Source organism: Rhineura floridana, chromosome 15, assembly GCF_030035675.1.
Source record: "Rhineura floridana isolate rRhiFlo1 chromosome 15, rRhiFlo1.hap2, whole genome shotgun sequence".
In the NCBI taxonomy this organism is placed as follows: Eukaryota; Metazoa; Chordata; class Lepidosauria; order Squamata; family Rhineuridae; genus Rhineura; species Rhineura floridana.
Window position 1 is genome coordinate 36,623,345 of NC_084494.1, and position 23,811 is coordinate 36,647,155.

The 23,811-nt window shown below is 45.0% G+C and overlaps 2 protein-coding genes across 4 annotated transcripts in view; both read right to left on the reverse strand.

Moving 5' to 3' along the window:
- The window catches only part of TIMM50 (translocase of inner mitochondrial membrane 50), a 33,501-nt gene extending 11,914 nt beyond the window's left edge, over positions 1-21,587 (reverse strand). Inside the window, exons 1-4 of the mRNA XM_061597934.1 lie at positions 21,240-21,587; positions 19,369-19,513; positions 16,583-16,614; positions 4,169-4,190 (exon numbers count right to left, since the gene is read on the reverse strand). Of these exons, the coding sequence (XP_061453918.1) occupies positions 4,169-4,190; positions 16,583-16,614; positions 19,369-19,513; positions 21,240-21,476 (436 nt within the window). The 5' untranslated portion in view covers positions 21,477-21,587. The remainder of the gene's footprint in view (positions 1-4,168; positions 4,191-16,582; positions 16,615-19,368; positions 19,514-21,239) is intronic.
- Positions 21,588-22,449: 862 nt separating this feature from the next.
- Positions 22,450-23,811, reverse strand: part of SUPT5H (SPT5 homolog, DSIF elongation factor subunit) — a 37,195-nt gene continuing 35,833 nt past the window's right edge. For all 3 annotated transcript variants that reach the window (XM_061597930.1, XM_061597931.1, XM_061597929.1), the window contains one exon: positions 22,450-23,463. In XM_061597930.1, the coding sequence (XP_061453914.1) occupies positions 23,323-23,463 (141 nt within the window). In that variant the 3' untranslated portion in view covers positions 22,450-23,322. The remainder of the gene's footprint in view (positions 23,464-23,811) is intronic.

A 23,811-nucleotide genomic window follows, 5' to 3' on the forward strand; every position in this document is an offset into this window, starting at 1 on the left:
CTATCCCTCCGAGATTACAGGTTTAGCATCTTGGCGGCCAGGGTTATTCAAACAGAAACTGTAAGTTAATCAATCAAAGGCAGGCGCATTGAATGGGGCATAATTTGGGAGCAATTGTTATGATAATCCAAGCTGAGCAGCTGGGCTGGATGACTGGCTGCACCAACACACTGGGGAAGAGATTCAGGTGTCTACTAGAGGCTTATACGGTGGAATTTGTCTGAAAGGCTGCCACCAAACTGAAAGATTTTTTAACCAGTTGGCTTGCAACAGGAAGAAATGAAGTTAAATTTACATAAATACACATCCGATTTTGATAGACCAGAAATTGTTTTGTTTTTTAGAACATCTTCTACCAGTACTCTACTGACATCCAATAGTCAATGTGGAGGAACAATGCTTCCATCGCGGCAGTTCCTTGTGCTACATAAAGATGCAACAGGTTAGGACAATAACATCTGCACCTTTATGACTGATTTTAAAGTCATTACTTTTGTTTGGAAGCTGCTGGGAAAGTCACCACTTGGAACACAATACACTTTTCAATGTTTGCATATTTCTAGCAACCTGTGGTTTTACACTATACATATTTAAGGCTATTTTGTTTTATTTTCTAGAAATCAGGTTAAAATTTTTGGCTGGCATGCAGTGGCCAAGAATGAGGAAATAAGAGGATGAAGCTCTAATCGCTGTTATTTATTTACAGAAGTGTCATCTTGGTTGATGGTAGGCATGTGCACACAGTACACGTTATTTACGAGTGCAATAAAGGTAGATGGGGCATGCGGGGCCCACATCGACTGTACTTGGGGGGCAGGTGCCTCGGAAGTGCCTCTCTGTGATCTGCCGCAGGGTCAGGAGCCGGCACTGCTGCAGATCCAGAAGAGGAGTGCTACCCTCCCACCCTAAGGAGGGCCCCTTCAGGGGCCGCTATGGGTTGCAGGGGCCTTGGCCAGGTCCTGACCTAGCCACCCCTTGGCACCAGCCCTGCCTACTGAAGAGGTCCTGCTTTAAGTTCCATCTCTTGCAGAGTCTGCGTTAGCCTCTACAACTGATATAGGGAACGTTTGGCCCTCTCCAGATGTTGCTGAACTACAACTCCCATCCTCCCTGGCCATTGGTCACGCTTGCTGGGGCTGATGGAAGCTGTAGTTCAGCAACATCTGGAGGGCCAAAAGTTCCCCACACTTGCTCTACAAGGAGCAGGGGTTTCTCTAGGGCAGCCCCACATCTCTCTCCCAACATTCAACTCCTCCTTGCTGTGTTTTCCAGAGACAGCTGAAGACTACTTTTTCATAGGCTTCTTTATCAGAGTGCTTCTTGCTGTGCAGCCTGTGCTGCTCCTGCAACTCTTTACTGAAACTGGCTTCTTGATTTGATTTGCCTGTCTTACTGGGCACCATTTCTATTTTGTAAAACGCTAAATATCAATATCTCCCAATGAAACGTGAGCCATTGAAAAGCGAAGCAACGTCAGCTTGGGGGAAGACTCTTTGGGATGAAGCCAGTAGGTAGACGGATAAACAAATGTCTGCAAAAGAGTGGGAAGAAGGGCTGCAGAGACCAATTTGGGTTCAGCCAGTGCAAGGACCGGTGCAGAGCAGCTAAACAAAGCATGTGAACAGCAGTCTGTACAACTTTATATCAAAGAGTGATGAGGTTGGGGAGTCAGCTGAAAATCTGGAAGGAAGGGAAAGTGGTTGTGGTGGTGGGGAGCGTGAAGTGGGGGGGGGAGAAAGAATAAATCTATTGTAGGGAACAATGAGGCCATGACTGGAGACGGCCTTTTAATCTGCTGAGAGCATATGCCAGGCCGGCTGAAAGGAGCTGGTGAAAGGCGCTTCCTCTCCCAGGCAAACCCCCCCCCCCCGGTTTCTTACATATTTTATTGGAAAAGTTCCACTAACTGGGCAATCTGCTTTTTGAAAGCCCTGTGCAAAGTTCCATCTGGCCTTCTGTTGTACAGACTCCCCCAATAGCCTCCATTTGGTTTTGAAACTTCTAAACATCAAAAGACTTTAAAAAAATCACTCACATGCAAGTTTCAGGGCAAAGGAGGTAGAATACCCCTGCAGTGTTCATGCTAAAACAAGTTTAAAAGCTTATGCTTTTGACAAGGGGCACACACTGCCGATGCACCAGTGAAGGCCATACCATATCCTGGGAAGATGATGACTCAACTGAGTGGACCATTTGATCCATCAAAAGTTAACAGTCAAAATTAAATGCCCCAAAAGTAGGATTCTGAGGAAAGAACTAAAACTGGGGTTTGAAGCCTGGTGGGTCCACACAGGATGCCATTCCAGCCAAACTGGCAGGTACAGACCAACATTTGAGGCAACAAAGACAGGCTGAAGGAATGAAAAGGAGTGGCCTTTGTCAACCTGATGCTCTGCAGTTATTTAAACAACAAACCCCATCATCCCTGACCATTCGTTATTCTGGCTGGGACCAGTGGCAGTTCAAAACATCTGTAGGGCACCAGGTTGGAGATGGCTGCTTTACAGCCTGACTGGCAACGCTTACTCCCCCCAAGAATCTCTGTTCTGAAATCTGCCTCTTCACCTGCCCCTCTCTTCAAAAGTGGAATAGCTTAAGAGGAGGACATCTGGAATGCCTACGGCTTGCTATACCCTGGGGACACTGCTTTTTGCCTCCTGCAACACTCAAGAATGGGCGGGGGGGGGTTCCTGCGGAACGGGGGGGGGCAGCATTGTTAACTCCCCACCCCAACATAAGTTCCGCCTGACCTTCTGTTCTCCACAAGGGGCAGGCACGCTGTTTATGCACCAGTACATCTGCTCTCAGTGCAGCCGCTGAAGACTGCCACCTCCTTTCACTCATCCGATTACAAATGTAAAGCAATTCTACTTATTCCTGAAGCTGTGGAGATTTTGATTTAATATTTTTCCCCTGTAAAGAGGTGTGTGTGTGAGCAGGTCACACCTGTTGCCGTTCCCCTACTCTACAGTTTAACACATCAAGGAATTAACATATTTATAGTTTAACTTTTGGTGCATTTCAGCTTTTCCCGCCTGCCCACCAGACTACTCAGCTGCTTAAATAGTGAGGTGCTGAAGACACTTGGTGACCTGATGGCACAAATTTAAAGAGGTTAAAAAAAGCCACAAGCTCTATCATATGGGCCTTGAATCACGAAGATGTTCCGTTAATGGGGAACATATATTAATGCACATAGGTATGAAACGTTATTACTTCCCAAGTTACACCTGGGTCAAATAGCATCTTTCATACAGTATTAATATAAGGCCACGAGAACTAAGAATGACTGCCCTTTTTCTATCCTGGTGTTTTTAAACCTTTGTTGGAAGGTAGACTGCCTCAGTTCCCAGGCCACATTGCACCATACACTACACCAGCCTTCCCCAACCTGGTGCCCTGGAGATGATGTTGGGGCTACAGCTCTCATCAACATCTGATCAACGGCCATGCTGGCTGGGGCTGATGGGAGTTCAAAACACCTGGAAGGCACCAGGTTGGGTAATGCTGCACTAAATGACATTTCAGCTAGCCATCTCCAAGTTTCCATCCAGATCATACATAAAGCCTTCTGCCATCAGCATCTGGGAAATCTTTTGGGGCCAATTCCTACGTTCTAAAAGGCCACTGGAATGTCTGTTTTGCCCTCCAATGCATAAACATCTGGTTTACAAAAACTGAGTACTCAGCACTGTGCTGAGAGAATGGCATCATGACCTGCTGTCAGCTCCAAAATCAAAAGCGTGAATGTGCCATTTTTCAGCTGTGGTCTATCAGTAGCAAAGGCTGTACCCAGAGGGAACACTGGTTCCAATTCCACTTTTACTTATTAGCCATGACGGAAACCTCAGGAGATAAGACAAACAGTTTCCGCTTTCAGATTAATAAAAACTAGTTCAAGATCTGAGCTGAGACTTAACATATTTTTAGGAACAAAATTCTTAGCACGTCTGACTGAGACCTTCTAATGTGCAGGAAGGCCCAGGTACTCTCTCCAACGTCACATTTCCAATTTCCCTCAGGTTTTCCCAGAGCCTGTTCTCCCACCCGCACCGGCACTGTGCCTTGCCTTTTGTACTGGCCCACCAGTTGCATTCTCCTTTGCCTAGGCTGCTGATTCCAACATATCAAGGCAACTTTTAAAAAGCAAGATTGTTTGACTACTCACCATTATCAAATTCATCAGGAATCTGCAAAGAGAAAGAGAAGTCATCTTATTCTTTTGACTCCACAGCACGTCTCAAGCCACAAACAACTGGTTAGTTCATCTGTTTAGCAGTTATTCCCTACTGACCCAGCATAAAGGAGGCTCAGCTACATTTACTATCCCCCTTTTTCCCCCGTTAAAACCTCCCCCGCAGCTCTACCCACTGCTTTACAGCGGCAGGGCTTTGGTTATTTTTTATTTATTAAATTTATATTCCACCCTTCCTTCCAAAGGAGCCCAGGGCAGCAAACACATCAGGCTTAAAACAGTACGATAACAATAAAATAATGTATCTAAAAACCAGCTAAAATAATTGAAACACTTTTATCCTGAAAGCAAACAAAGCTGACTCAGGAGAAGCCGACTTCAGTCTCACAACTGTTGAGAGTATTGGTAAAATTAGCAGAATTCAGCTGAGTATAGCTTGCTCAGCATTTCAGAGCAGAGTGAATGTGCATAGTTTACCTGATAGAAAGCAAGCTTTTACCTTGCTTTGAATCATGGAGACTTTAGACTTAGTACAATAAGAAACGTCTACTTTATTAATAGAAAAACATGCTTGATGGGAAAGGCTCTAGTTCCAACTAACTAACAAAGTTGGAGGCACAATGGCTAGGCTTGGTCATTGCCCCAATGCTAGAGGAGAGAGACAAAGACAAATATGTCTGCTCTCCCACAGAGGAAGGAAGGAGAGGCTGGAAGTGAGGCCAGCTCCCTGAGAGTATCGGTTTTCAGTGGAAGGAAGACAGGTAGAGGAACACAGGAAAGGATAGGCAGCCTAGCCAGCTGGAGGACCCTCTTTCTATCTCCCCTTAGGAATGCTGAGAGAACCAAATAGGAAATGTTCTTGCCACACTTCCAGCAACAATGACCCTACGAGGCAGGAGCCCTTGCACAGAAAGTCTGACAAAGAAGCCCAACCAAATTCAGGATTCTGGCCCAGAACCGAAACAGAAGGTCCATGCAATAATACTGTATAGAAAGGCGTGAGCTGGTCCTATGTCCATAAACACCAGCGTGTCAACCCATTCCGAGCCAACCCTTCAGAGGCAGCTGATGGTGCCTCCTAAGTAATTTCCCAGACATCAACTTGATCTAAACTGTTTGCTCATGATCCAGGTGGTCCCACAGGAATAGCAACTGCAGAATGCCAGGGCCTGCCTGTTGCTGGGTGGGAGTGCTTCTGACTGGTTCTGCTCCAGCTGCTTGCCGGATTCCAGGCCCAACCTCTGCGGAGTGGCTTCTCACTGTATAAACCCATTTGCCTTTAAGGCCACTGGCAGACCCCCCCCCTTGTATCCAAGACCTTCCCAGAAAGTTAGAAATGTGAAGGCCTGGAAAGAAACTGGAAATTGGGGGGGGGCTGTCTCCAACCCCACCTCTCCAAATCACCACCACCAATTTTTCCAGGGCCTTCACATCTCTACAGGAAGTTAAACTGTTAATAGTAAGGAACTGCTGAACTCATCACCTGCAGGGTGGCCTCTCAAGGGCTTTGTCAGTATTCCCTCCTTTCCTCCACCCCCCCCCATGCCTCTGTAAAGTCTCATCTCCTTAAGGCAGCCTTTGGTTATGTGGAAGGGAAAATGTGCTCTGGCTTCAGCACTGCTGTGGTTTCGATTCACTATTTACAGTGTTAATTTTTATTTTAACTTATTCTATTGTATGAAACTTTTACAAATTGTTTTAATTAATAGTGTGAGCTGCCCTGAGCTATTGTGTAAAGGCAGGGTATGAAATGTTTCTTAATTTATACATCTCTTCTCTTCCCCATGAAATCTTAAGGGGCTAAATGTAAATGCAAATGTACTGCCTTCAAGCTGATTCCGACTTATGGCAACCCTATGAAGAGGGTTTTCATGAGGCTGAGAGGCAGTGACTGGCCCAAGGTCACCCAGTGCGCTTCATGGCTGTGTGGGGATTCGAACCCTGGTCTCCCAGGTCGTAGTCCAACAAAATCACTGTAGCACACACAGAAACAGGTCAGATCCTCCTCAGTCAGCTCTCCTACCTGTGGGTACTTGCTATGACCATCAGAAATATCTCTTTCCCTTTTTCAGGTAGTAACTGGTATGCATTCGGTAATCTGAAGAAATAAAAGGGTTGCCACACTGCAGATTTAAGGCCACAAAAGGCCATTTTGCCCTGTCACGATGCTCTCCTGCTGGCCTACAAACAAGTGATCTACTAAATACTCTAGGGAAAGGAAACTGCTCTGACCCACCTTCCTTCCTCCAGAAATCCTGTCTTGTCCAAGTATGGCATCCTGACGGACCCCACCAGTGATAGACACTTGAGCGAGAAGGTGAACAAAACCATCTACCATACAGATACAGTACTACCTCAGTTAACAAAGTAGATGCATTCCTGGTCACTACTTCTTTAATAGAAACCTTGGTATCAGAGGTAGGAATAACATGGAAAGAACAGGGATAGGTTCCTACACCACAAAAAAGAAGAGCAGTTCAACATATTCCAGCAAACCTTTTATTCAAAACTAGCAATATGTGTGTCTGAAATGAAACGAGGTCAGGCAAGCCTTGCATACTGACCACTTGAAGGCTTCTTCCAAAGTGCATCCAGGGATGCCTGCCTTGCCTTTTTTCTTTTTTCATGTAGCAATCAAAAGCTTTGAGAACAGTTCTCTTCTCCATACATTCAAGCAGGCAGGCAAGGGGCAGCCACCACCACCACCCTGTGCTTGGTCTCTCTCTGCTATCCTCCCCTACACTCGAGCAGACGTGTCCGCAGTAAACAGTGCTTGCAGGGAACCCAAAGCACTGTTTACTGCAGCGGCCTTTGCGTCACCTGGCAAGAAGCACCATGCCAGCCATATGTGAGAGAGCTGCTTGCAGCAGCCACAATCCAGTAGACACGGAGCCACATTCTCACTATGTCAGAGTGTGTGTCTCCCCCCCCCCAAGTCTCCCGTATCCAAAAAATACTTTGTTAACAGGAGCTTCTTTCCTGGACGATTTGTTAACTGAGGTATTACTGTATTAGTGAGAGTTCAGCCCGCTACTAGGTGACTGCATTTAGTATGTAATCATCAACAATGAACAAGTGCTTCTGTGCATAAGCACAACCAACCATATCATGTAATCCAGGCATGCCTAATGCCTGACACCTCTCCTTTCAGAAGTCAGCTATCACTTTTGAGCCAGGGCTTATTCCATCTTGTGCTTGAAGTAATAACTGAGCTTTGGGGCTAGAGCCAAATGGCTCTCACACCTTTAAAGTGGGGTTGCATCAGCAGACAGAGCGAGGCTGTGCAGTCAAGGGGCTTCAGCAACTTCCACACAGCATGTTTCTATAAACACTGCTCTAATTGTCCTGACCCTCATATGCCCCATGTTTAGATACTGTAGGGTCCCCCCGCATTTTAATTATAGTCTTCAAACTCACAGAAGCAAAAGAAACAATAGTAGGGAGTTGTTTTAATAACCCTGATCAACACCAGTCTCAAAACCTGTTTTTGGATCACCCAGCTCCTTTGAGGTCTCATGACAGATGATGGGGATGGTCCCAAATGGGAAAACCTATGTAACTGTTGAAAGACAGACGCCAGCTACTCCTCCTTGCAAGAAGGGAGGGGGGAATGTTCCTCTTTAAGCAATGCATACCCAGACTTCTAACATTTGTTAATGAAGACACTACTAGGGTACATTTTTTTCTCTCTCTTTCCCAGAGTGTAGACTCTTCACAAAAAACAAGAATACTTCCCCTTAGAAATGAGCCACCCAGACTTGCAAACATCCAGATTAACACTTCAGGTCAGGATCCAAAGGAACACAACCAGCTCCTTGGGCCCAAGGGGGTTTTCAGTTCGTGTCCCTCAAACAGCAGCCCCACCAGAACTGCAGGGACACAGTTTATGAAGTAGATTATGATACTGTGTGCGTATGCCACTGTTAACAGATTTTTAAAAAATTCCATGAAGCAGCTCTTTGGTTCTGGGCCTTGATTTTTTTTACAAAGATGGTTTCTACTGGTTCTTAAGAATTTCAAGTATTTCCCCCTCTGACTTTGCCCGACCCATACCATTGCTTTATTCCCTCTATGAATTTGCAATTATGAAGGAATACCTACTCTAGCCTGATCAGCACTGTTTCAAAGTAAGCTGCAAACATCCTTATTCTGAACTATATTTAAGTCTTGGGGAAGGGAGAAAGAAAATAATGTGAGACTGGCTCTTTAAATAAGCAAGACTTTTGTATATCTATAGTCTGCTGCAGCCAACTTGCAGGATTTTGCTTTCGAGGTAAGAAAGTTCTGGGTTTGTGGAAATTAAGGTCCTACAATTATGAATCTTTACTGTACTTGTAACAGTTACTTTCATTTACACACAGGCCAAAGAGGAGTCACTGGGAAAGGAGTCCTGTCAGCTCAGTCCACTTCACCAGCAGTTTTGAGTGTCACGGAATCCTTCATACAAAGCTACAACAAAATGGCTACAAGCAAGATTGTATTGTTTACAGACAGGTGCAGGAGCCCAGCAGATATTGACCCAAACTGGACAAGATCCTCTACAAAAATCTTAATCTCTTCCACAATCCTCTGGTCAAACACACTGTAAGAACTTGAAACAATCCCACAAACTGAGACTGTCTCCAGCACTGACGTGCTTTGGACAACATGATGGTTCTTACCCTTGTGGCTGGCAACTTTGGGGGGGGAAATCCTACTGAGACTGTTCTGGTCAGAGCAGAGGCAGAATCAGGTCCAGAGAAATGTACTTGTAATCACTCTTGGGTAAACTAATTCAATCAATCACCAGATACACAAAGTTTATTAATCGCCACATGGTTTTTCCCTTCCTCCAGAGTTTGGGATTATGCAAAATAAGTAGAAAAAAGCAAGGAGGAGGACACCAAAATAATCCATTATCTAATCTTCCAATTCCCTTTTGTTCTGGGCAAGTTGCACATTGCTTTGGCAGGGTAGGAAACCAGTGCAGACAACTGGGGGCAAACAGGAAAATGGCAGCTGTCAGATGTTATCCTTCTCTCCCCTCCCTCCAGCCCATTTTTCTTGTACTCAGCCAAACACCATCTACCAAATTAGTCCAACTGGGCATGTCAACACTGAAGTACATTCTAGCCCCTGTTGACCCAAGTTAAGTGGCTTGCCAATTCAGATGCCATCTCCAGGGGCGCTATTCTGCACTGGCTGACTGGATTGTAGATTACAGATCTCTATAGTGGTTTAAATCCAGGAAGACTCAAGGGGCCAAACAGACTGAGGGATTCATTGAAGACTGTGTAGGGCTTAAAGTCAATGGATTTGAACCTTTGTGTTTTCAGGGAACACTTCCACACTGACAGGCCTGCAATGGCAAACCTGTGCCTCCTGGAATATTCTGGCAAATGTTCTAGGGTGCAAAGACAGTTCATAAAGAGGACTGGCTAGGCTTTTTGGGCCACAATGGTTTCCTGCCTGAACAGTGAGTATGTCCGGGAAGGCAACCATACAGACTAGCATTCCACAATCTGGTGCCCTCTAGAGGTTTGGACTACAACTCCCATCAGCCCCAGCCAGGATTGAAGGATGTTTTAGAATATCTGTTGTTGAGAAGCTTGCAGGGGATGATGCACAGTGAGCAAACAAGCTGCCTTTCAGTAAAGCTCCTCCACCACATTGACCTTGTCATGGAGGACGCCCCGATTTGCCTCTGAGGAACCCCCGGCTGGGGTTCTGGAGAATCCAATTTGAAAACCACTGACCTAACTGATTATTATGTATTAAAGAGCAGTGTTCAACTTGTTTTGTACTGGAAGCTTTTATTTAAAACTTCAGTGTCTCAGACAAATGTGCAATAACACAGGTTTCAGATACAAGATAACTGCTAGCACCACAGTATGCGAAGTGATAATGCGGCCGGTGTCCTGTGAGGCTCAGACTCATTAAAATGTGAGTGGCTGTACTCCATCTAGGAGAGCTCCTAACTTTCTCCTGGTCAGAAGTATCTTTTATCAATACCTGATACAATGACTGCCCTTGTTCTTAAAGTCCCAGGCTCTGCACCACTTTCTTAACCTGGGCCCCAGCTGCCCGGTGCAAATGATCCAGAGGACTTGCAGTACTTTGATATCCTTTATTGTGCTTTTCTTAAATGCATTTTGATGTTACTTGTAAACTTTCTTGGAGGAATTTCTATGCTGAAAGTTAGGACACAAACTACTGTAATAATTTCACAAAATCATCTTTTATTAAGTGCGTGCAGTGAGTTGCTTCCCCCCCTCCTGGTTGGACTTGGGAGGGGAGAAGGCAAGGGAAGAGACTGCTGCACAGATACGCAGGCACTAACTTGGGCTGGGAGTGGCACAAACACTCCCCACAAAATGCAGCAGAAGCCGGAGAAAAGCAGAAGCAAAAAATACAGAGCTGAGCTGCTCAATAGCAGCAGTTACATTCTATTCCCTCAAAAACACAGGAGGCATGGAAGAGCAGGAAAAGCAGGAGGAATCCAACGACAGTGCAGCCTGCTCAAAATGAGTCAAAGAGTAGACTCTCTCTTATTCCAGCCATTGGCCACTTAGTCCAGCTTACTTTGGAAAAAGACAAAGCAAACCTAAGCAACAATGCTCTAGGCCTCCACCATCTCTGGAAGTTCTCCTCACACGTAAACTCAATCGTTTTGACTGAAGTTCAGATCCACCTGATTTAGGAGAAAATCTGATGCGCTTTATGGAGAAGACGTAATGCACCCACTTCTTTAAGAATGGTGTGTTCAATTCTGGTTAAGAATACTTGCTAGTAGTTTAGGGTGGTGTTCTCCTAGTCTTGTGAATCTGCCTAGAAGACCGATTCTCAATCCTTTCAGAATGAAACCAAGACAGAACAAAAAAATGTCTCTGTGAGCAGCTTGGTGAAAAGGAAGAGAAGATATGGGAGGCCAGTGAAACCAAAAAAGAGCAAGGCAGAGAGAGCAAAAGAAGCTGCTCTTTTGCACCCATTCCAGTTGATCCAGAGAAGCAGCAGGCAGGGGCACAAATACCTGCGTTACATCAACTGGGGTATCAACCAGGAAAAAGCATACAAATCTGCATTTTACTCCCTGGGATAACCACTTTTGACATTCTTGGCAATTATGTTTCTCTTAATTTCAACTCTTTATGAAAGTTTCTACAACCAAAAGCTTTCCACCAGCATCTCAATCCAGTTCAGTTTGAAAGTTCAACAGTGCCACCTTGGGGGACAGAGCCTGAAAAGCACACAGACAGCAGGGTCAAATACACACCAGGGTACTTACATTGTGGTTAACAACAACAACAACCTCTTTTCTATTTGAACGTATAAGACATGTCTGGAGAAGAGTTTTTGAACATCAGCTCTAAAGTGTTTTAAGAGTTAGGACCAAACTGTTAGGGTCCCAGCTCAGAACACTGTGAAATAACTAATCCAAGCCCTTAAGTGCAAGCACCCAACTTTTAAGCACCAGGTGCCAGCATGTTTTTTCAAAAGATGTGCAAACATTTAAAGATGGTTAGATGTGAAATTCCAATATTCACACATATCTGGGTTGGCCAGCTTCTGACGTTTTTGCAATCATCCATCTTGGTGATGACGCATTAAGATGATGCTGTTTTTGTTACACCTCAGTTGTGTTGTATTGTAGCATGGTCTTTCCCCTACTGTCATGAAGCTTCCCACCTTCCTGGATTCAAAACCCTTTTCTAGATCTCCCTACCGACATCATTTTGGAACTTACCAAACTGAACCCACTTTTGTATTGTGTTTAAAACCCAGAAGCTGGAAGATCAATGCACACATGAAGGCTTGAAGAGTGACAAAGGAAATTTGTAATAAAAAAGATCAAGAAACTGCCAGCCGCAAATCCACACTTCCCAGAGAAGGAAGAAAAAGAACAGCGTGGGAAAGAGAGGCAGATCAAAGGCTGGCCCAGTTTTACAGCCACTTAGGCAAAGATGTCCAGACACATCATGTCCTCCTAAAGATCCTCTTGCACCCAGGTGATGCCATGCGACTTTTAGGAAGCCGTGAAGTGTGCCAAGGCCTTTAGAGAAAGCACATTTGCTCCAGTACAGGCAGCCTCAAGCCTCACTGCGGCCATTCACATGAGTGTGACAGGCAGTCCAAAAAGGGTTATTAACGAAACCAAAGGAGATTGGATTTATTTATAGCTCAAGAATAGCAGGTAAGGGAACAGACACACAATACCTCGGAGAAAGATCTTCTGGAAAAGCATGGAGAGTCTCCAATATCTCTCACAGAAATGTGAGTGGTGAAAACCTTCAACTACTTGCACCCCCTGTATCAGATGACAGATGCTGTGCTCTCAAAAGACCTCCCTACAAAGGGTATTTTTCATATAATGTAGCAAATGTACATGTTTCTAGCTTATTCTAGTCCAGTATCGACCACCAACATGCTGCAGGAAGCCTCAAGGTAAAGAGGGAGTTCTAGGAGAATTGAGCTGCCCTATTGTGCATCTAGGACACAGGCACACTGTCTTTCAACTTGGAAGGTTTATTTAAGTATCATGGCTAAAAGCCATAATTCAGATGTAACCCCCCCCACACACACACAAAATGAATTGGCTTTACCTTTTGAAAGCAACATCCAGTCCTCTTAAGCATAAAGAATGATGCTGTGGGCAAATACGGCAACCCCTTTTCCTCAGTTAAAAAGGTATAGCTAACATGTCGGAAAAACAGGCCTGTAATTTGGACTGCCCCCCCCATGCTTATAACACACACCTCTTTAAGTGAAGCCAATTGTACCGGAAGGCACTTGTTAGCACAAATGATCAAAAGCAGAAGGCAGGCATGTGCCAGCAGTAAGCTGACCTGCTGCCCATAAAGGTGACAAGGCATTCATAGAAGCATGAAAGTGTGTGAGCACCAATTGAAGGAGATGGGGGGAGAGAAGGGAAGGAGGAAGGGTCATTCACCTGGGACAACTCTTGGCAGAGGAACATTGCAGGACAACTTCCCCAAGACAATTTAGATGCTGTTTACAGCACTGTGAGAAATGAGGGCTTTGTCTTTAACATCAAAAGCTGCCCAGATATAGAAAGGCAATCAGGAAGTCTTACTCACAGTTCAAAACAGTTAATTTGGGTATGTGACATGCAAGGCCACTAGCAATTCACACCTTGTTTCCTCAAGAGCACTCAAGGCTTGTGCTGCATATCAAAAGAGACACTGCCGAGCAGACAGCCCTAATCAGCCTCCCTGAAATGGTCAGGGTAGGGCACCAGTATAGAAAGGAGCGAGGTTTCCATATGAGCAAAGCAAACTGACCCTCCAGGAACCAAGGACCAAAGATGACAATCTAAAGCTATGGACAGTGAACCACAGTTTTTCAAAAGCACCAATAATTCAGAGGCTACAATAAAGAACTACAGTCTCCAACCCAACTTCACAACACAATGTTAACTCCAAAAGCCAGGCTTGAAAGACTCAGGCTGTGATCTTTTGCCTGATTACTTAGGAATAAGCTCAATTCTGAGCAAATATAGTTAAATAGTCAATGTATCCATAGCTTTAAAAGGCAATTTTATGCCGAACAAAAATTGTGATCTCCATACATATATTCGAACTCAAATATAACTGCACTAGCTAAAAGAATCCACCAATTTACTAGTGATGCAACAAAGGGGCCCATGGAATTCGGACCTTCTGACTGATATGTTGTGACCCTGAACTATCCTCTGGAGCAGGTACAACTGAAGTGATTGCAGATCTCCCCCTCCCACCCCACCCCACCCCACCCCCACTCTCTCTCTCTCTCTCTTATGCTAACCATGCTTTGGTCCAGGTGTACCCCAATGCTGTATTACTACAAAGAAAAGGAGTTCAGCACATTGCAGTGAACTTTACGCACACAGATTTTCCCATCCAGATTACTACGAGACATGAAGGAAGCAGGCTAAGGATTAAGCATTTTGCCTCTGTTCCCGTTCCTCTTGCCAACAGCAAAGTCTCAAAGGAGGCCAATAGTAAACTCTGGGCTATTAATGAGGCTTTCCTTCAATTAGCCCAATTAAGGCAACTGTTCCCAAGAGAAGAGTTATGAGGCAAAAGGAGTAAATAAAGCCACAGATGAATATGCAGAGCTACCCAACTCAACTAGCTTGCTCCTTCCCAGCGCCTCAAAGGACAACAGGTAGCACAAACTCCCAGCACCAAGGTGGGAGTTCACACATCCATGGCAACATGTGCCTACTCCAGTAAGGACCACAAAACATTTATGGGAACCGGGCTTCAGACTTTTCCCCACGGCCTCTCGCGAGGCTCAGGGCTGAGTCACAGTGGAACAGGAAACAGCCACCCAAGTCTTTTTTTGGTGGCGTAAAAGGGATTTGGGAAAGGTGGAGGCTTGGTCCAGGCTGGTTTATATCCTGTGCTCAAGGAAGAAAAATAGGTTTTCTTTTCTCAGAATTATGCTTGACTATTTTCCACCAACCCTGTTTTGCTTGTACGGTTTGCTGAGAATCAGAACTGGGACAAAGAGCTTGGAGAGCATTTTGAAATGGGTGGCAGGAGAGATTCACTGGAAGGGGGCAGATGACAACACCATGAAGGAGAAAGAAATACCTACCCAGGGTACAGAAGCACTGCCACCAGAAGTTTACATGGCCCTGGTGGCTCAGAGAGCCTCTTATTGGCTTAGACCAATACACCAACTACAAACCCTTTGGATTAAGTGCAACACTTTACATATGTGGGCTGCCTTTGAAAATGCTCCAGAGACCTCCGTTGGTCCAAAGTAGTGTGACAAGATTGTTAAGTGGAACCAGCTGATGCGATCACATTGTATCAGTTCATTACCATCTGCCCTGGCTTCCAGTCAACATCCAGTGATCGACAGGGTTTCAGGCAGGGGTCTCTACCAGCCCTGCCTGGAGATGCCAGGGATTGAACCTGGGACCATGCAAAGAATGTGCTCTATCACTGAGCTATGGCCTTTGCCCTATGCTGGTGGTATTAACCTTTAGAACACTAACAGCTTGGGGTCGGGTCAGGTTCCTTAAAGAATTACCTGGTTCCCTATCTAACTACTTAGACCTTTACATAATCTTCTGCAGCTTTTCTCTAGGTGCGTTTGCTGAATGAGGTTTGGTGGGTGACTTCTAGAGGTTTAAAAAAAACAAAAAAAACAATGGCACATCAGGGTTAGAATACCTTCCACAGAGATACAACCTGGTGCCTATGATAGGTCCTCTTTTCCCCAGGCTTTTCAATCTTAATTTTTCTTAGTGCTTCTAAGATCTTTTATACTGTTGTTATTCTACTGCTAGTTTTAAATCTGGATTTATTCTGCTGCTGGTTTTATTATGTTCTAGATTCATGCTCAAGCTATATTGTATTTTGTATGTCTTTTTTTAATGTAAACCCATCCAGGGAACTTGCTATTGGGCAGTATGGAAATACTGTAAATAAGTAAAATAAATAATTCCCCAATATACACTGCTTGGGCAGGTAAGGAATTCAGGAATGTATGGGTTCAAGTTTGAGCCCTGGTGGTCAGCAACTAGTTTACTGGAGAACCATTTGGGGGTGGGGATAACTGAGAAGGCCTTCCAATATTCCCTAAATTTAAGGGTTGCTAATCACTGCTTGCTCCACACCCCTCACTTGGTTTCTGAGTTGAAAACTATGACGGCCACCTAGCACTCCTAAGGGATTCAGACTTGGACTTAGGGCCTTACATTGTTGATTCCTAAGCTGGAGAATTCCTGTCATTTCACAGTATATTGCAATGGTGAGAATGCTTCTGGAAACAAGAGAAGACATCTTCATTTCTGGATGAAAAGGTCTCTGTCTTAGTTATTCTCTCTGTATTGCTTGTAAGCCTATCTTTTGTGGTTTTTCATACTTTTTTTAAAACTGTTTTTATGGAATGCTTGTAAAGAAGCATAAAAAATGTGATTCATAAACAAATAATAATGCTGGATATGGATCAGATTCCTCTTAAGCCACCCAGCCTACTGCATGGCCTTGAAAAAGCATCTCTCAGCCTAATGTACCTCATAGGGTTGCTGACATTATGAAGTGCATGACAACCAGGAAGTCCTCTGTATGCTGAGAAATGTTATAGAAACAACAGTTTGCTTTACTGCCACCATTCATGAAGATTGCACACAAATAACTCCCACACTACACACAAGGAACAATCAGAACTGTGCTGCTGGCTTCCTACAACATCCCACAGTTTGCTTTTCTGCTCAGGTCTTATCAGTTAATAAGCTGAACCATACAACAAATTTAACCTTTCCTCTGCCCCAAGAGAATGGTAAGACTGATTGTGACATTTAACCATCAACTGCAAAGCAAATTCAAACTCACAATGACCCCTAGTGGCAAGCACCTAATTAACAAGGAAAGACTCTAGAAAGAAGCAGCTTACCTTAACACCATGCTCATCCACCGAATTACTACCTACCACCAAGAAAGAGAGAAAGGTCACTTAGTAACATTGTGCAACAAGGACCCCAAAAGTTTCAGAGAGTGTTGTGCTAAAAAAAACAAGGAATAAATATAATTCCATTACAGTAAGAATAAGATAAGATGGCACTTGCGATTTCAGTCTCAACTGATAAAGATTATTATTATTATTATTATTAGGGATAATAGGAAGATCTAGATGATGATACCATCCCAACCCTCCTCCTAGAAGGAGCCCAGGGCAGCAAACAAAAACACTGAAAACATCTTAAAAACATCTCAAAAACAAAACACCTTTTAAAAAACCTGTTAAAAATCTCTAAAACATCTTTTTTTTAAAAAAGCCAAAAAACAATTCCAACACAGATGCAGATTGGGATAAGGTTTCTACTTAAAAAGTTTGCTGAAAGAGGAAGGTCTTCAATAGGGGCTGTAAAGACAACAGAGATGGTGCCTGTCTAATATTTAAGGGGAGGGAATTCCAAAGAGTCAGTGCCACGACACTAAAGGTCCACTTCCTGTTGTGCAGAACAGACCTCCTGATAAGATGATATTTGCAGGAGGCCCTCACCTGCAGAACACAGTAATCGACTGGGTATATAAGGAGTAAGACAATCTTTTAGGTATCCAGATCCCAAGCTGTATAGGCCTTTATACACCAAAACCAGCATCTTGAACTTAGCCCAGTAGCTAATGGGCAGCCAATGCAATTCTTTAAGCAGTGGGATAACATGTTGGTGATATCTGCCCCAGTGCGCAGTCACTCTGCACATGTTGCACCAACTGCAGCTTCTGGACCAACCTTAAGGGCAGCCCCACATAGAGTGCATTACAATAATCCAGCCTGCAGTTACCAGCACAAAGACAATAGTGCTCAGGCTAGCTGCAGCTGTCTTACCAGCCAAAGCTGATAAAAGGCACTCCTAGCCACTGAGGTTACCTAGGCCTCTAGCGACAAAGATGGGTCCAGGAGCACCCTCAGACTATGAACCTGTCCTTTCAGAGGAAGTATGACCCCTATCCAAAGCAGACAATTGACCAATTATCCAGACTCGGGAACAAGCTATCCACACCACAATGCCTCTGTCTTGTTAGGATTCAGTCAGGTTATTGGCCCTCATCCAGCCCACCACTGAGTGCAGGCACCCATCCGGGGCTTGCACAGGCTTTCCCAATTCAGGTGTTACTGAGAAATAGAGCTGAGTATCATCAGTGTACTGCTGACATCTCACCCGAATCTCTTCATATCAATGTTAAACAGCATTGGGGACAAGATGCCACCTTGTGGCACTCCACTGCACAACCTCCAGAGGGCCGAAAGACAATCACCCAATTATTCTTTCAAAATGACCCTGGAGGTAGGATCGGAACCACTGTAAAACAGTGTCTCCAGTGCCTGTCTCACCAAGTCGGCTCAGAAGGATACCATGGTCAATGGTATCAAAAGCTGCTGAGAAATCAAGTAAGAACAACACTCTTGTCCTTCTCCTAATGAAGTTCATCCATCAGGGGTACCAAGGCCAATTCAATACCATAAACAGACCCAAACCCAGTCTGGAATCAGTCAAGATAATCTGTTTCATCCAAGAGCACTTGCAATTGCTGCACCATAACCCTCTCAATCATCTTCCACAAAATTTTACCTTTGTTTATCTTGCAATCTTACTGACAAGAGGAGGAAGAGGGGAATATGGCCCTCCACTTACCAGACAGAGAAGAGACAGACCATTTGAAAACAAGGATCATACTTCAGGAAATATCAGAGTGATTCAGTGAAGAATTCTCTACTGGTACCAAACACTTATGTCAAGCATGGGCACACCACATGTATATATGCCTGGGAATCCTAGTCCAATACGGTTCCCAAGAGATGCGTCTCTCATTTATATTTTTACATGTTTTCTATAAGAGATATTGATACATATACAGCAACAGAAACTCCTCTATTACTTCCACTATATAGAGCAGATCTGCCCAAGATCAATAAGAGATGGACAGTTTGACACAGTCACTCCAATAACATCAAATTTTCTAATGCGCTAACTAGCAAAGACCTTCTATTTAGCTCTTGATCAACCCCACCCTCCACCCGATGCTTGAAATTACTGCTGGATCTTCCACCAGTAACTAAAATTGGATTTGGGATACTTGGTTCTGGCAAACAAACTGTCCCAGTGAGAAATCTTCATGACTACACAACCAGCCACTAACATAGGCAGAGAAATCATGGCCAGGCTATGAGCTTTCCATGGCAGAGAGCAATGCTCTACTAACAAGGCTATACACCCCCCCTTGAAATCCCTCTCCCATTCACACTGCATTTATCAAGACAATAGGGAACTAAGATAGGAATTTCTACCACTCTGATCAGCTGGAAGGCACCATCTGAGCCAGCTAGAGGTGATAACTGCTCAAATGAAAATGGAAATGGACTGCCTTCAAGCAACCCTCCAAATAGGGTTTTCATGGTAAGTGGTATTCAGAGGTGGTTTACCATTGCTTTCCTCTGAGGCTGAGAGACAGTGACTGGCCCGAGGTAATCCGGTGAGTTTCATGGCTGTGTGGGGATTCGAACCCTGGCCTCCCAGGTCACAGTCCAACACTCTAACCACTACACCACACTGGCTCTCATAACTGCTCAAATAGTTGTACTGATAATGGGACGGGATGCAGCCTCTCAGCATAATGGGTGGGTCTAAAAGACACCATAAAGCACAAACCATTCTCCTCAGTGGAAAGGAAACTTACCAAAGATGTAAATAATTGCTACACCACTGCCAGCTCCCATAAGCCCTGCTATCCTGAGGACCATCTTCTTTGCATAGGCAGTATTTTCCTTCTGCTTCTTCTCTTGCTGTTCATCAGAGCCTTTCCCATCTCCATCTTCTGTTGACTACAGGCAGAGAGAGAGAGACGCACGCACACAAAGTGGCCAAGGAAATAATTAGTTTTCCAAAGGTGTAGGAACCATTTTTTCCATATTTAACTAGCTAATTTAAGACCAAATTGGTTGTGAATTAAGATGGAACAGATGGCTTTGGTTGAAAAATTATGGATGTGGTCAGACGATATCTGCTGGGTAATAAATCTGGTCCTTTAATGCATTTTAGTTCAATGGAATATCAGAACTGGATTTTCCACATACAGCTATAGACTAATATGGCTGCAACACTTAATCAGTTTTCTAGAATAATTTATTAAAAGCTTCTAGTGCATTTTAAGAAGAACCAATTAATGAATTGTTGTTTTACTGTTCTGTACACTGCTTAGAGATCTTTTTATATACTGTATAAAACGGTATAGAAATAGTCTAAATAAATAATGAGGTTTTTTTAAAAAAAGTTTCATATCAGTTCTTACAAAAGCTGTAGATAGCAAATACCACTTTAGAAGAAGCATTCACCTCACTCTCACAGACACAGACACACGCAGTAAAGAAAACTGGAACCAAAACCAAAGACAGGCACTGCCAGTGAAAGTCTGTCTTTGCCAATCTAATGCCCTCCAAATATTTTGAATTACAACTCCCATCAGCCCAGTGAAGTTGACGGGTTGATAAGAATTGTAGTACTGTACAAAACATCCAGCGGACACCAGGTTGGCAAAGGCTACAGCAGATAATACAGGGACAGATGGAGAGAGTCTGAGATGGTGTGGCAGCTACACATTTGCATCTGGAAGCCCTGCAAAACCTTCATCTGAGCTGACTTTTGGAACATGCCATAGCTCAGCAACAGAGCAAGTGCTCTGCAAATAGAAAGCCACAGGTTCAACCTCCACCCCTACCTGGAAACAACAGACAGTCAGTAGATGTGCCAGTGGTCTGGCTTGCTATGACAACCTTCGTATTCTCATGAACAAAGTCCTGTGGAGCTATATAGGCTTTCTACTTTAGCTTGAGGGGCCACAGCTCAGAGGGAGAGCACACGCCTCACCTGCAGAAGGTCCCTAACTCAGTTCCTAGCCAGTGCCAGTTGGTGGGGTACCCAAAGTGGCATCCTCAAGATATTATCCGACTACAACTCCCATCATCCCAAACCAGAAAGAGCAGTGGTGAGGGATGATAGAAACTGGAATCCAACGACACATGGAGGGAACCACATTGTCTAACCCAACCTCGGATCCCAGAATGTTGTTGGACTACAATTCCCATCATCAGCCAAGGATGATGGGAGTTGTGGTACAACGACATCTGTAGACCCAAGGTTGAAGAGCAGCGGTCTAACCCCATGTAGGCTGATCAACGGCGTGAGTTCGCATTAGGCAGCTTCGCAACCGGAGGGGCTCTGCGATGGAGCATGTGCTTTGCCTATGGGCCCCCCAGGTTCATCGCGTGGCATTTCTAAGCGATGGCAAAGGCCTCCCTCGGACAGCCACTGCACGCCAAAACGGGCCATAGCGGGGTCTGGAAAGGCCAGAGCCCTGGCTCAGCTAAAGGCAGCTGGCTCTACCTCACAGAGTTGTTGCGAGGATAAAAAGAGGAGAACCATGTGTGTACCCCACCTTGAGCTTGTTGGAGGAAAAGTGGGATATAAATGTAATGATAAATAAAGTAAAAGTGGCCATCGCCGCCGCCGCCACTCATCCGGGGACCCCCACATGCCCCGCCCACCTCTCACCTGCTGCTGCTTCACAGCGTCCCTCAGAACGGCCTCCGTCAGCCCCACCCCCACCGCCTGAGAGGCAGCCTGAGGCGGAACCTCCGCACCCAGCTCTCGCCGGGGCACCGTCCAGACGCCTGGCCGCTTCCACCGCCGGCAGCACTGGCCGCCGCCTCCGGTTCCTTTCAGCATTCGCAGCCCGCCCGTCAACGCCGCCACTGACAAGGCGCGAACCGCCGCCACAACCGCCGCCATGTTTCCTCGCGGCACACTGAAAGGCGCATGCGCCAGCCTTGTCCAATCCAGTTGATGAGAAAGGGATGCGGGCGCTGACGGGACGAGACGTAAGCCAATCAGAGGGCAATATAGCAGAGGAGTCCGCCTCTTCTTCCTCCTCTTATTTTCTGCCTGATCCAATGAGCCGCAACCACTCGGTCCTCCCTCCAATAAGAAACACAGCATATTAACCAACCCGCAGATTTTCCCAGGTCTTGCCGCCCACCGATCAACCTTTAACCAATCACGGCTAGAAGAGCACGTCCCTCAAGTTAGCGGGTTTTTTTTTAATTCCACCAGGGCGAGATGAGTAGGCGGAACTTCACGCTTAAGAACAGCCATATTGCCCAATGGGGATACAAATTGGGAACAACGAAGAGCAGAGGAGCTAGCCATTGGATAGGAGGTAGAAGTTGGCGTGCCTTACCGTTCCTATGATTGGCGGTGCATAAGTACAGAGGCAATTTACGAGAACAATGTGGCCTCCAAGGTTAAAGGGGCAGTACACGTGCACAGTGCGTGCAGAGAGCTCATTTATTTAAAATTGTAAGATTATCCTATTTTTCCCTTGTATAAGACAAGGCAAGCTGCGGTTCTTTTCTTTTTGCTGATGCGGAGTCCCATTATCAGGACTGGGGAGACCCAGGTTCAAATTCCTATTCTGGAGGGCAGCTGATTGTGGGTCCCACTCACTCAGCCGTGTTGTGACGGGAGATAAATATGGGGAAGCAGCGCTATTCTTGCTGCCTTGAGTTCCCAGGATAAAATGTGGGCTATAATAATAATAATCACAGCAGCAATTAACATTTTTACAAAATCTACTTAACAATGCATTGCAGAATCTGGGCCACAGCATCAACACTCCATTGCTGGGCAGGACACCTTGAAGGGGTAATTCCTGTGCACTCTCTTTCTTGTATTTTAAGTTCAGCTAAACAAAGCAGGACTCAGCTTCCAATAAATTCACACATTTATTGTGAATATTTGCATCTGCCATCCACTTTGCTTTTTTGTACAGAAGGGGAATGAAACAAGACCAAGGTGCTTTGAGTCTCCGACCCTGCCTGTAACTTTTGGAACAAGGAACATAAGTAGTGCTGCAATCCAATACACACTGACCTGTGAGTTCATCCCATCTGAACCCAATGGAGCTTAGTTCTAAGTAGTCATGTATTGGATTGCAGCCTTGTCCTAAGGAAAAGCAGCAGGCTGTTACAGTCAGGAAATCTTAATGGAAAATTGTCTCTCGGGCCAAACTGCAACATTAAACTTTACTTGCTCTGAACTCAGAAAAACATTCCTCTTCCTGCTCAACAGAAACAGTATTTACACTCCAAAGGGGTTAAAAAGAAGACGACTACAGTAATCTTAAATCTGTTCTTCAGAGCATGAAGCACTTAAATACCTCCAAAAATAAGACAGAAGTCTTGAAGATGGTGTTTGCTAATAAGGTGAACGCAGCACAGACAAACGGGGTGCGTTGTAAGATTTTATTAAAACAAGCAACACACTGGATGGTTCTGGTGCGGTAGAGGGCATAAAGTGCTACAAGAGGGAGAAAAAGAAGGGAATGGTGCTGCGCTCCACCCGTATCTTCTGCTGAAGTCACTTTATGCGCAATTGCAAGACTGCTCCTGAAACCCCCCTCCCCAAAAAACAAGATCACCTGCTGAGCTGGGGAAAGCAGCAGCAATGAAAAAAAACACAGGAAAATAAAACTTTCTTGGGAGCAAATCTGTACAAGGACATGCTGTACCAGTCTGCAGGTGATATGAAAAAAAGCAGCCACGCACACCACACACAGAGAAAATGATCCTTCATCTCTCTAGGCCTCCAGCAACTTGCCAAGGAAGCGCAGGTTGAGGATCTTCAGTTCTTCCAAGTCCATGCGGACAATGCCATCATCTCCATCGATGCTCAACAAGACGCCGGTGGCCTCTCGATCCTCTCCCAGGATGATCTTGACCTGCAGGTTGGAAGGAAAGGTCACAGTCACTGATCCAGAAGTAGGAAGCCTCCCAATCACAGCGGCCCAAGCATGCACAGACAGGACCAATGAAGAGCAGGCACAAGCCAAATCAGTCGCCCCAAGATAGGTCCTCCCACCTCAATGCTATCTATTGGGTCTTGGGTTGGGTGGGAGAAGGAGACAGAAGAGAGGGGAGCAAGGTGTCTGGTCTAACCTCATCTGACAACTACAGAACCAGTCACAGACAGCAGTAGAAAAGGTAGTATATCCTTATTGTTTTAAGTAAGTTATGTTGTTATGTGCCTCCAAGTCGATTACGACTTATGGCAACCCGATGAATCAGCG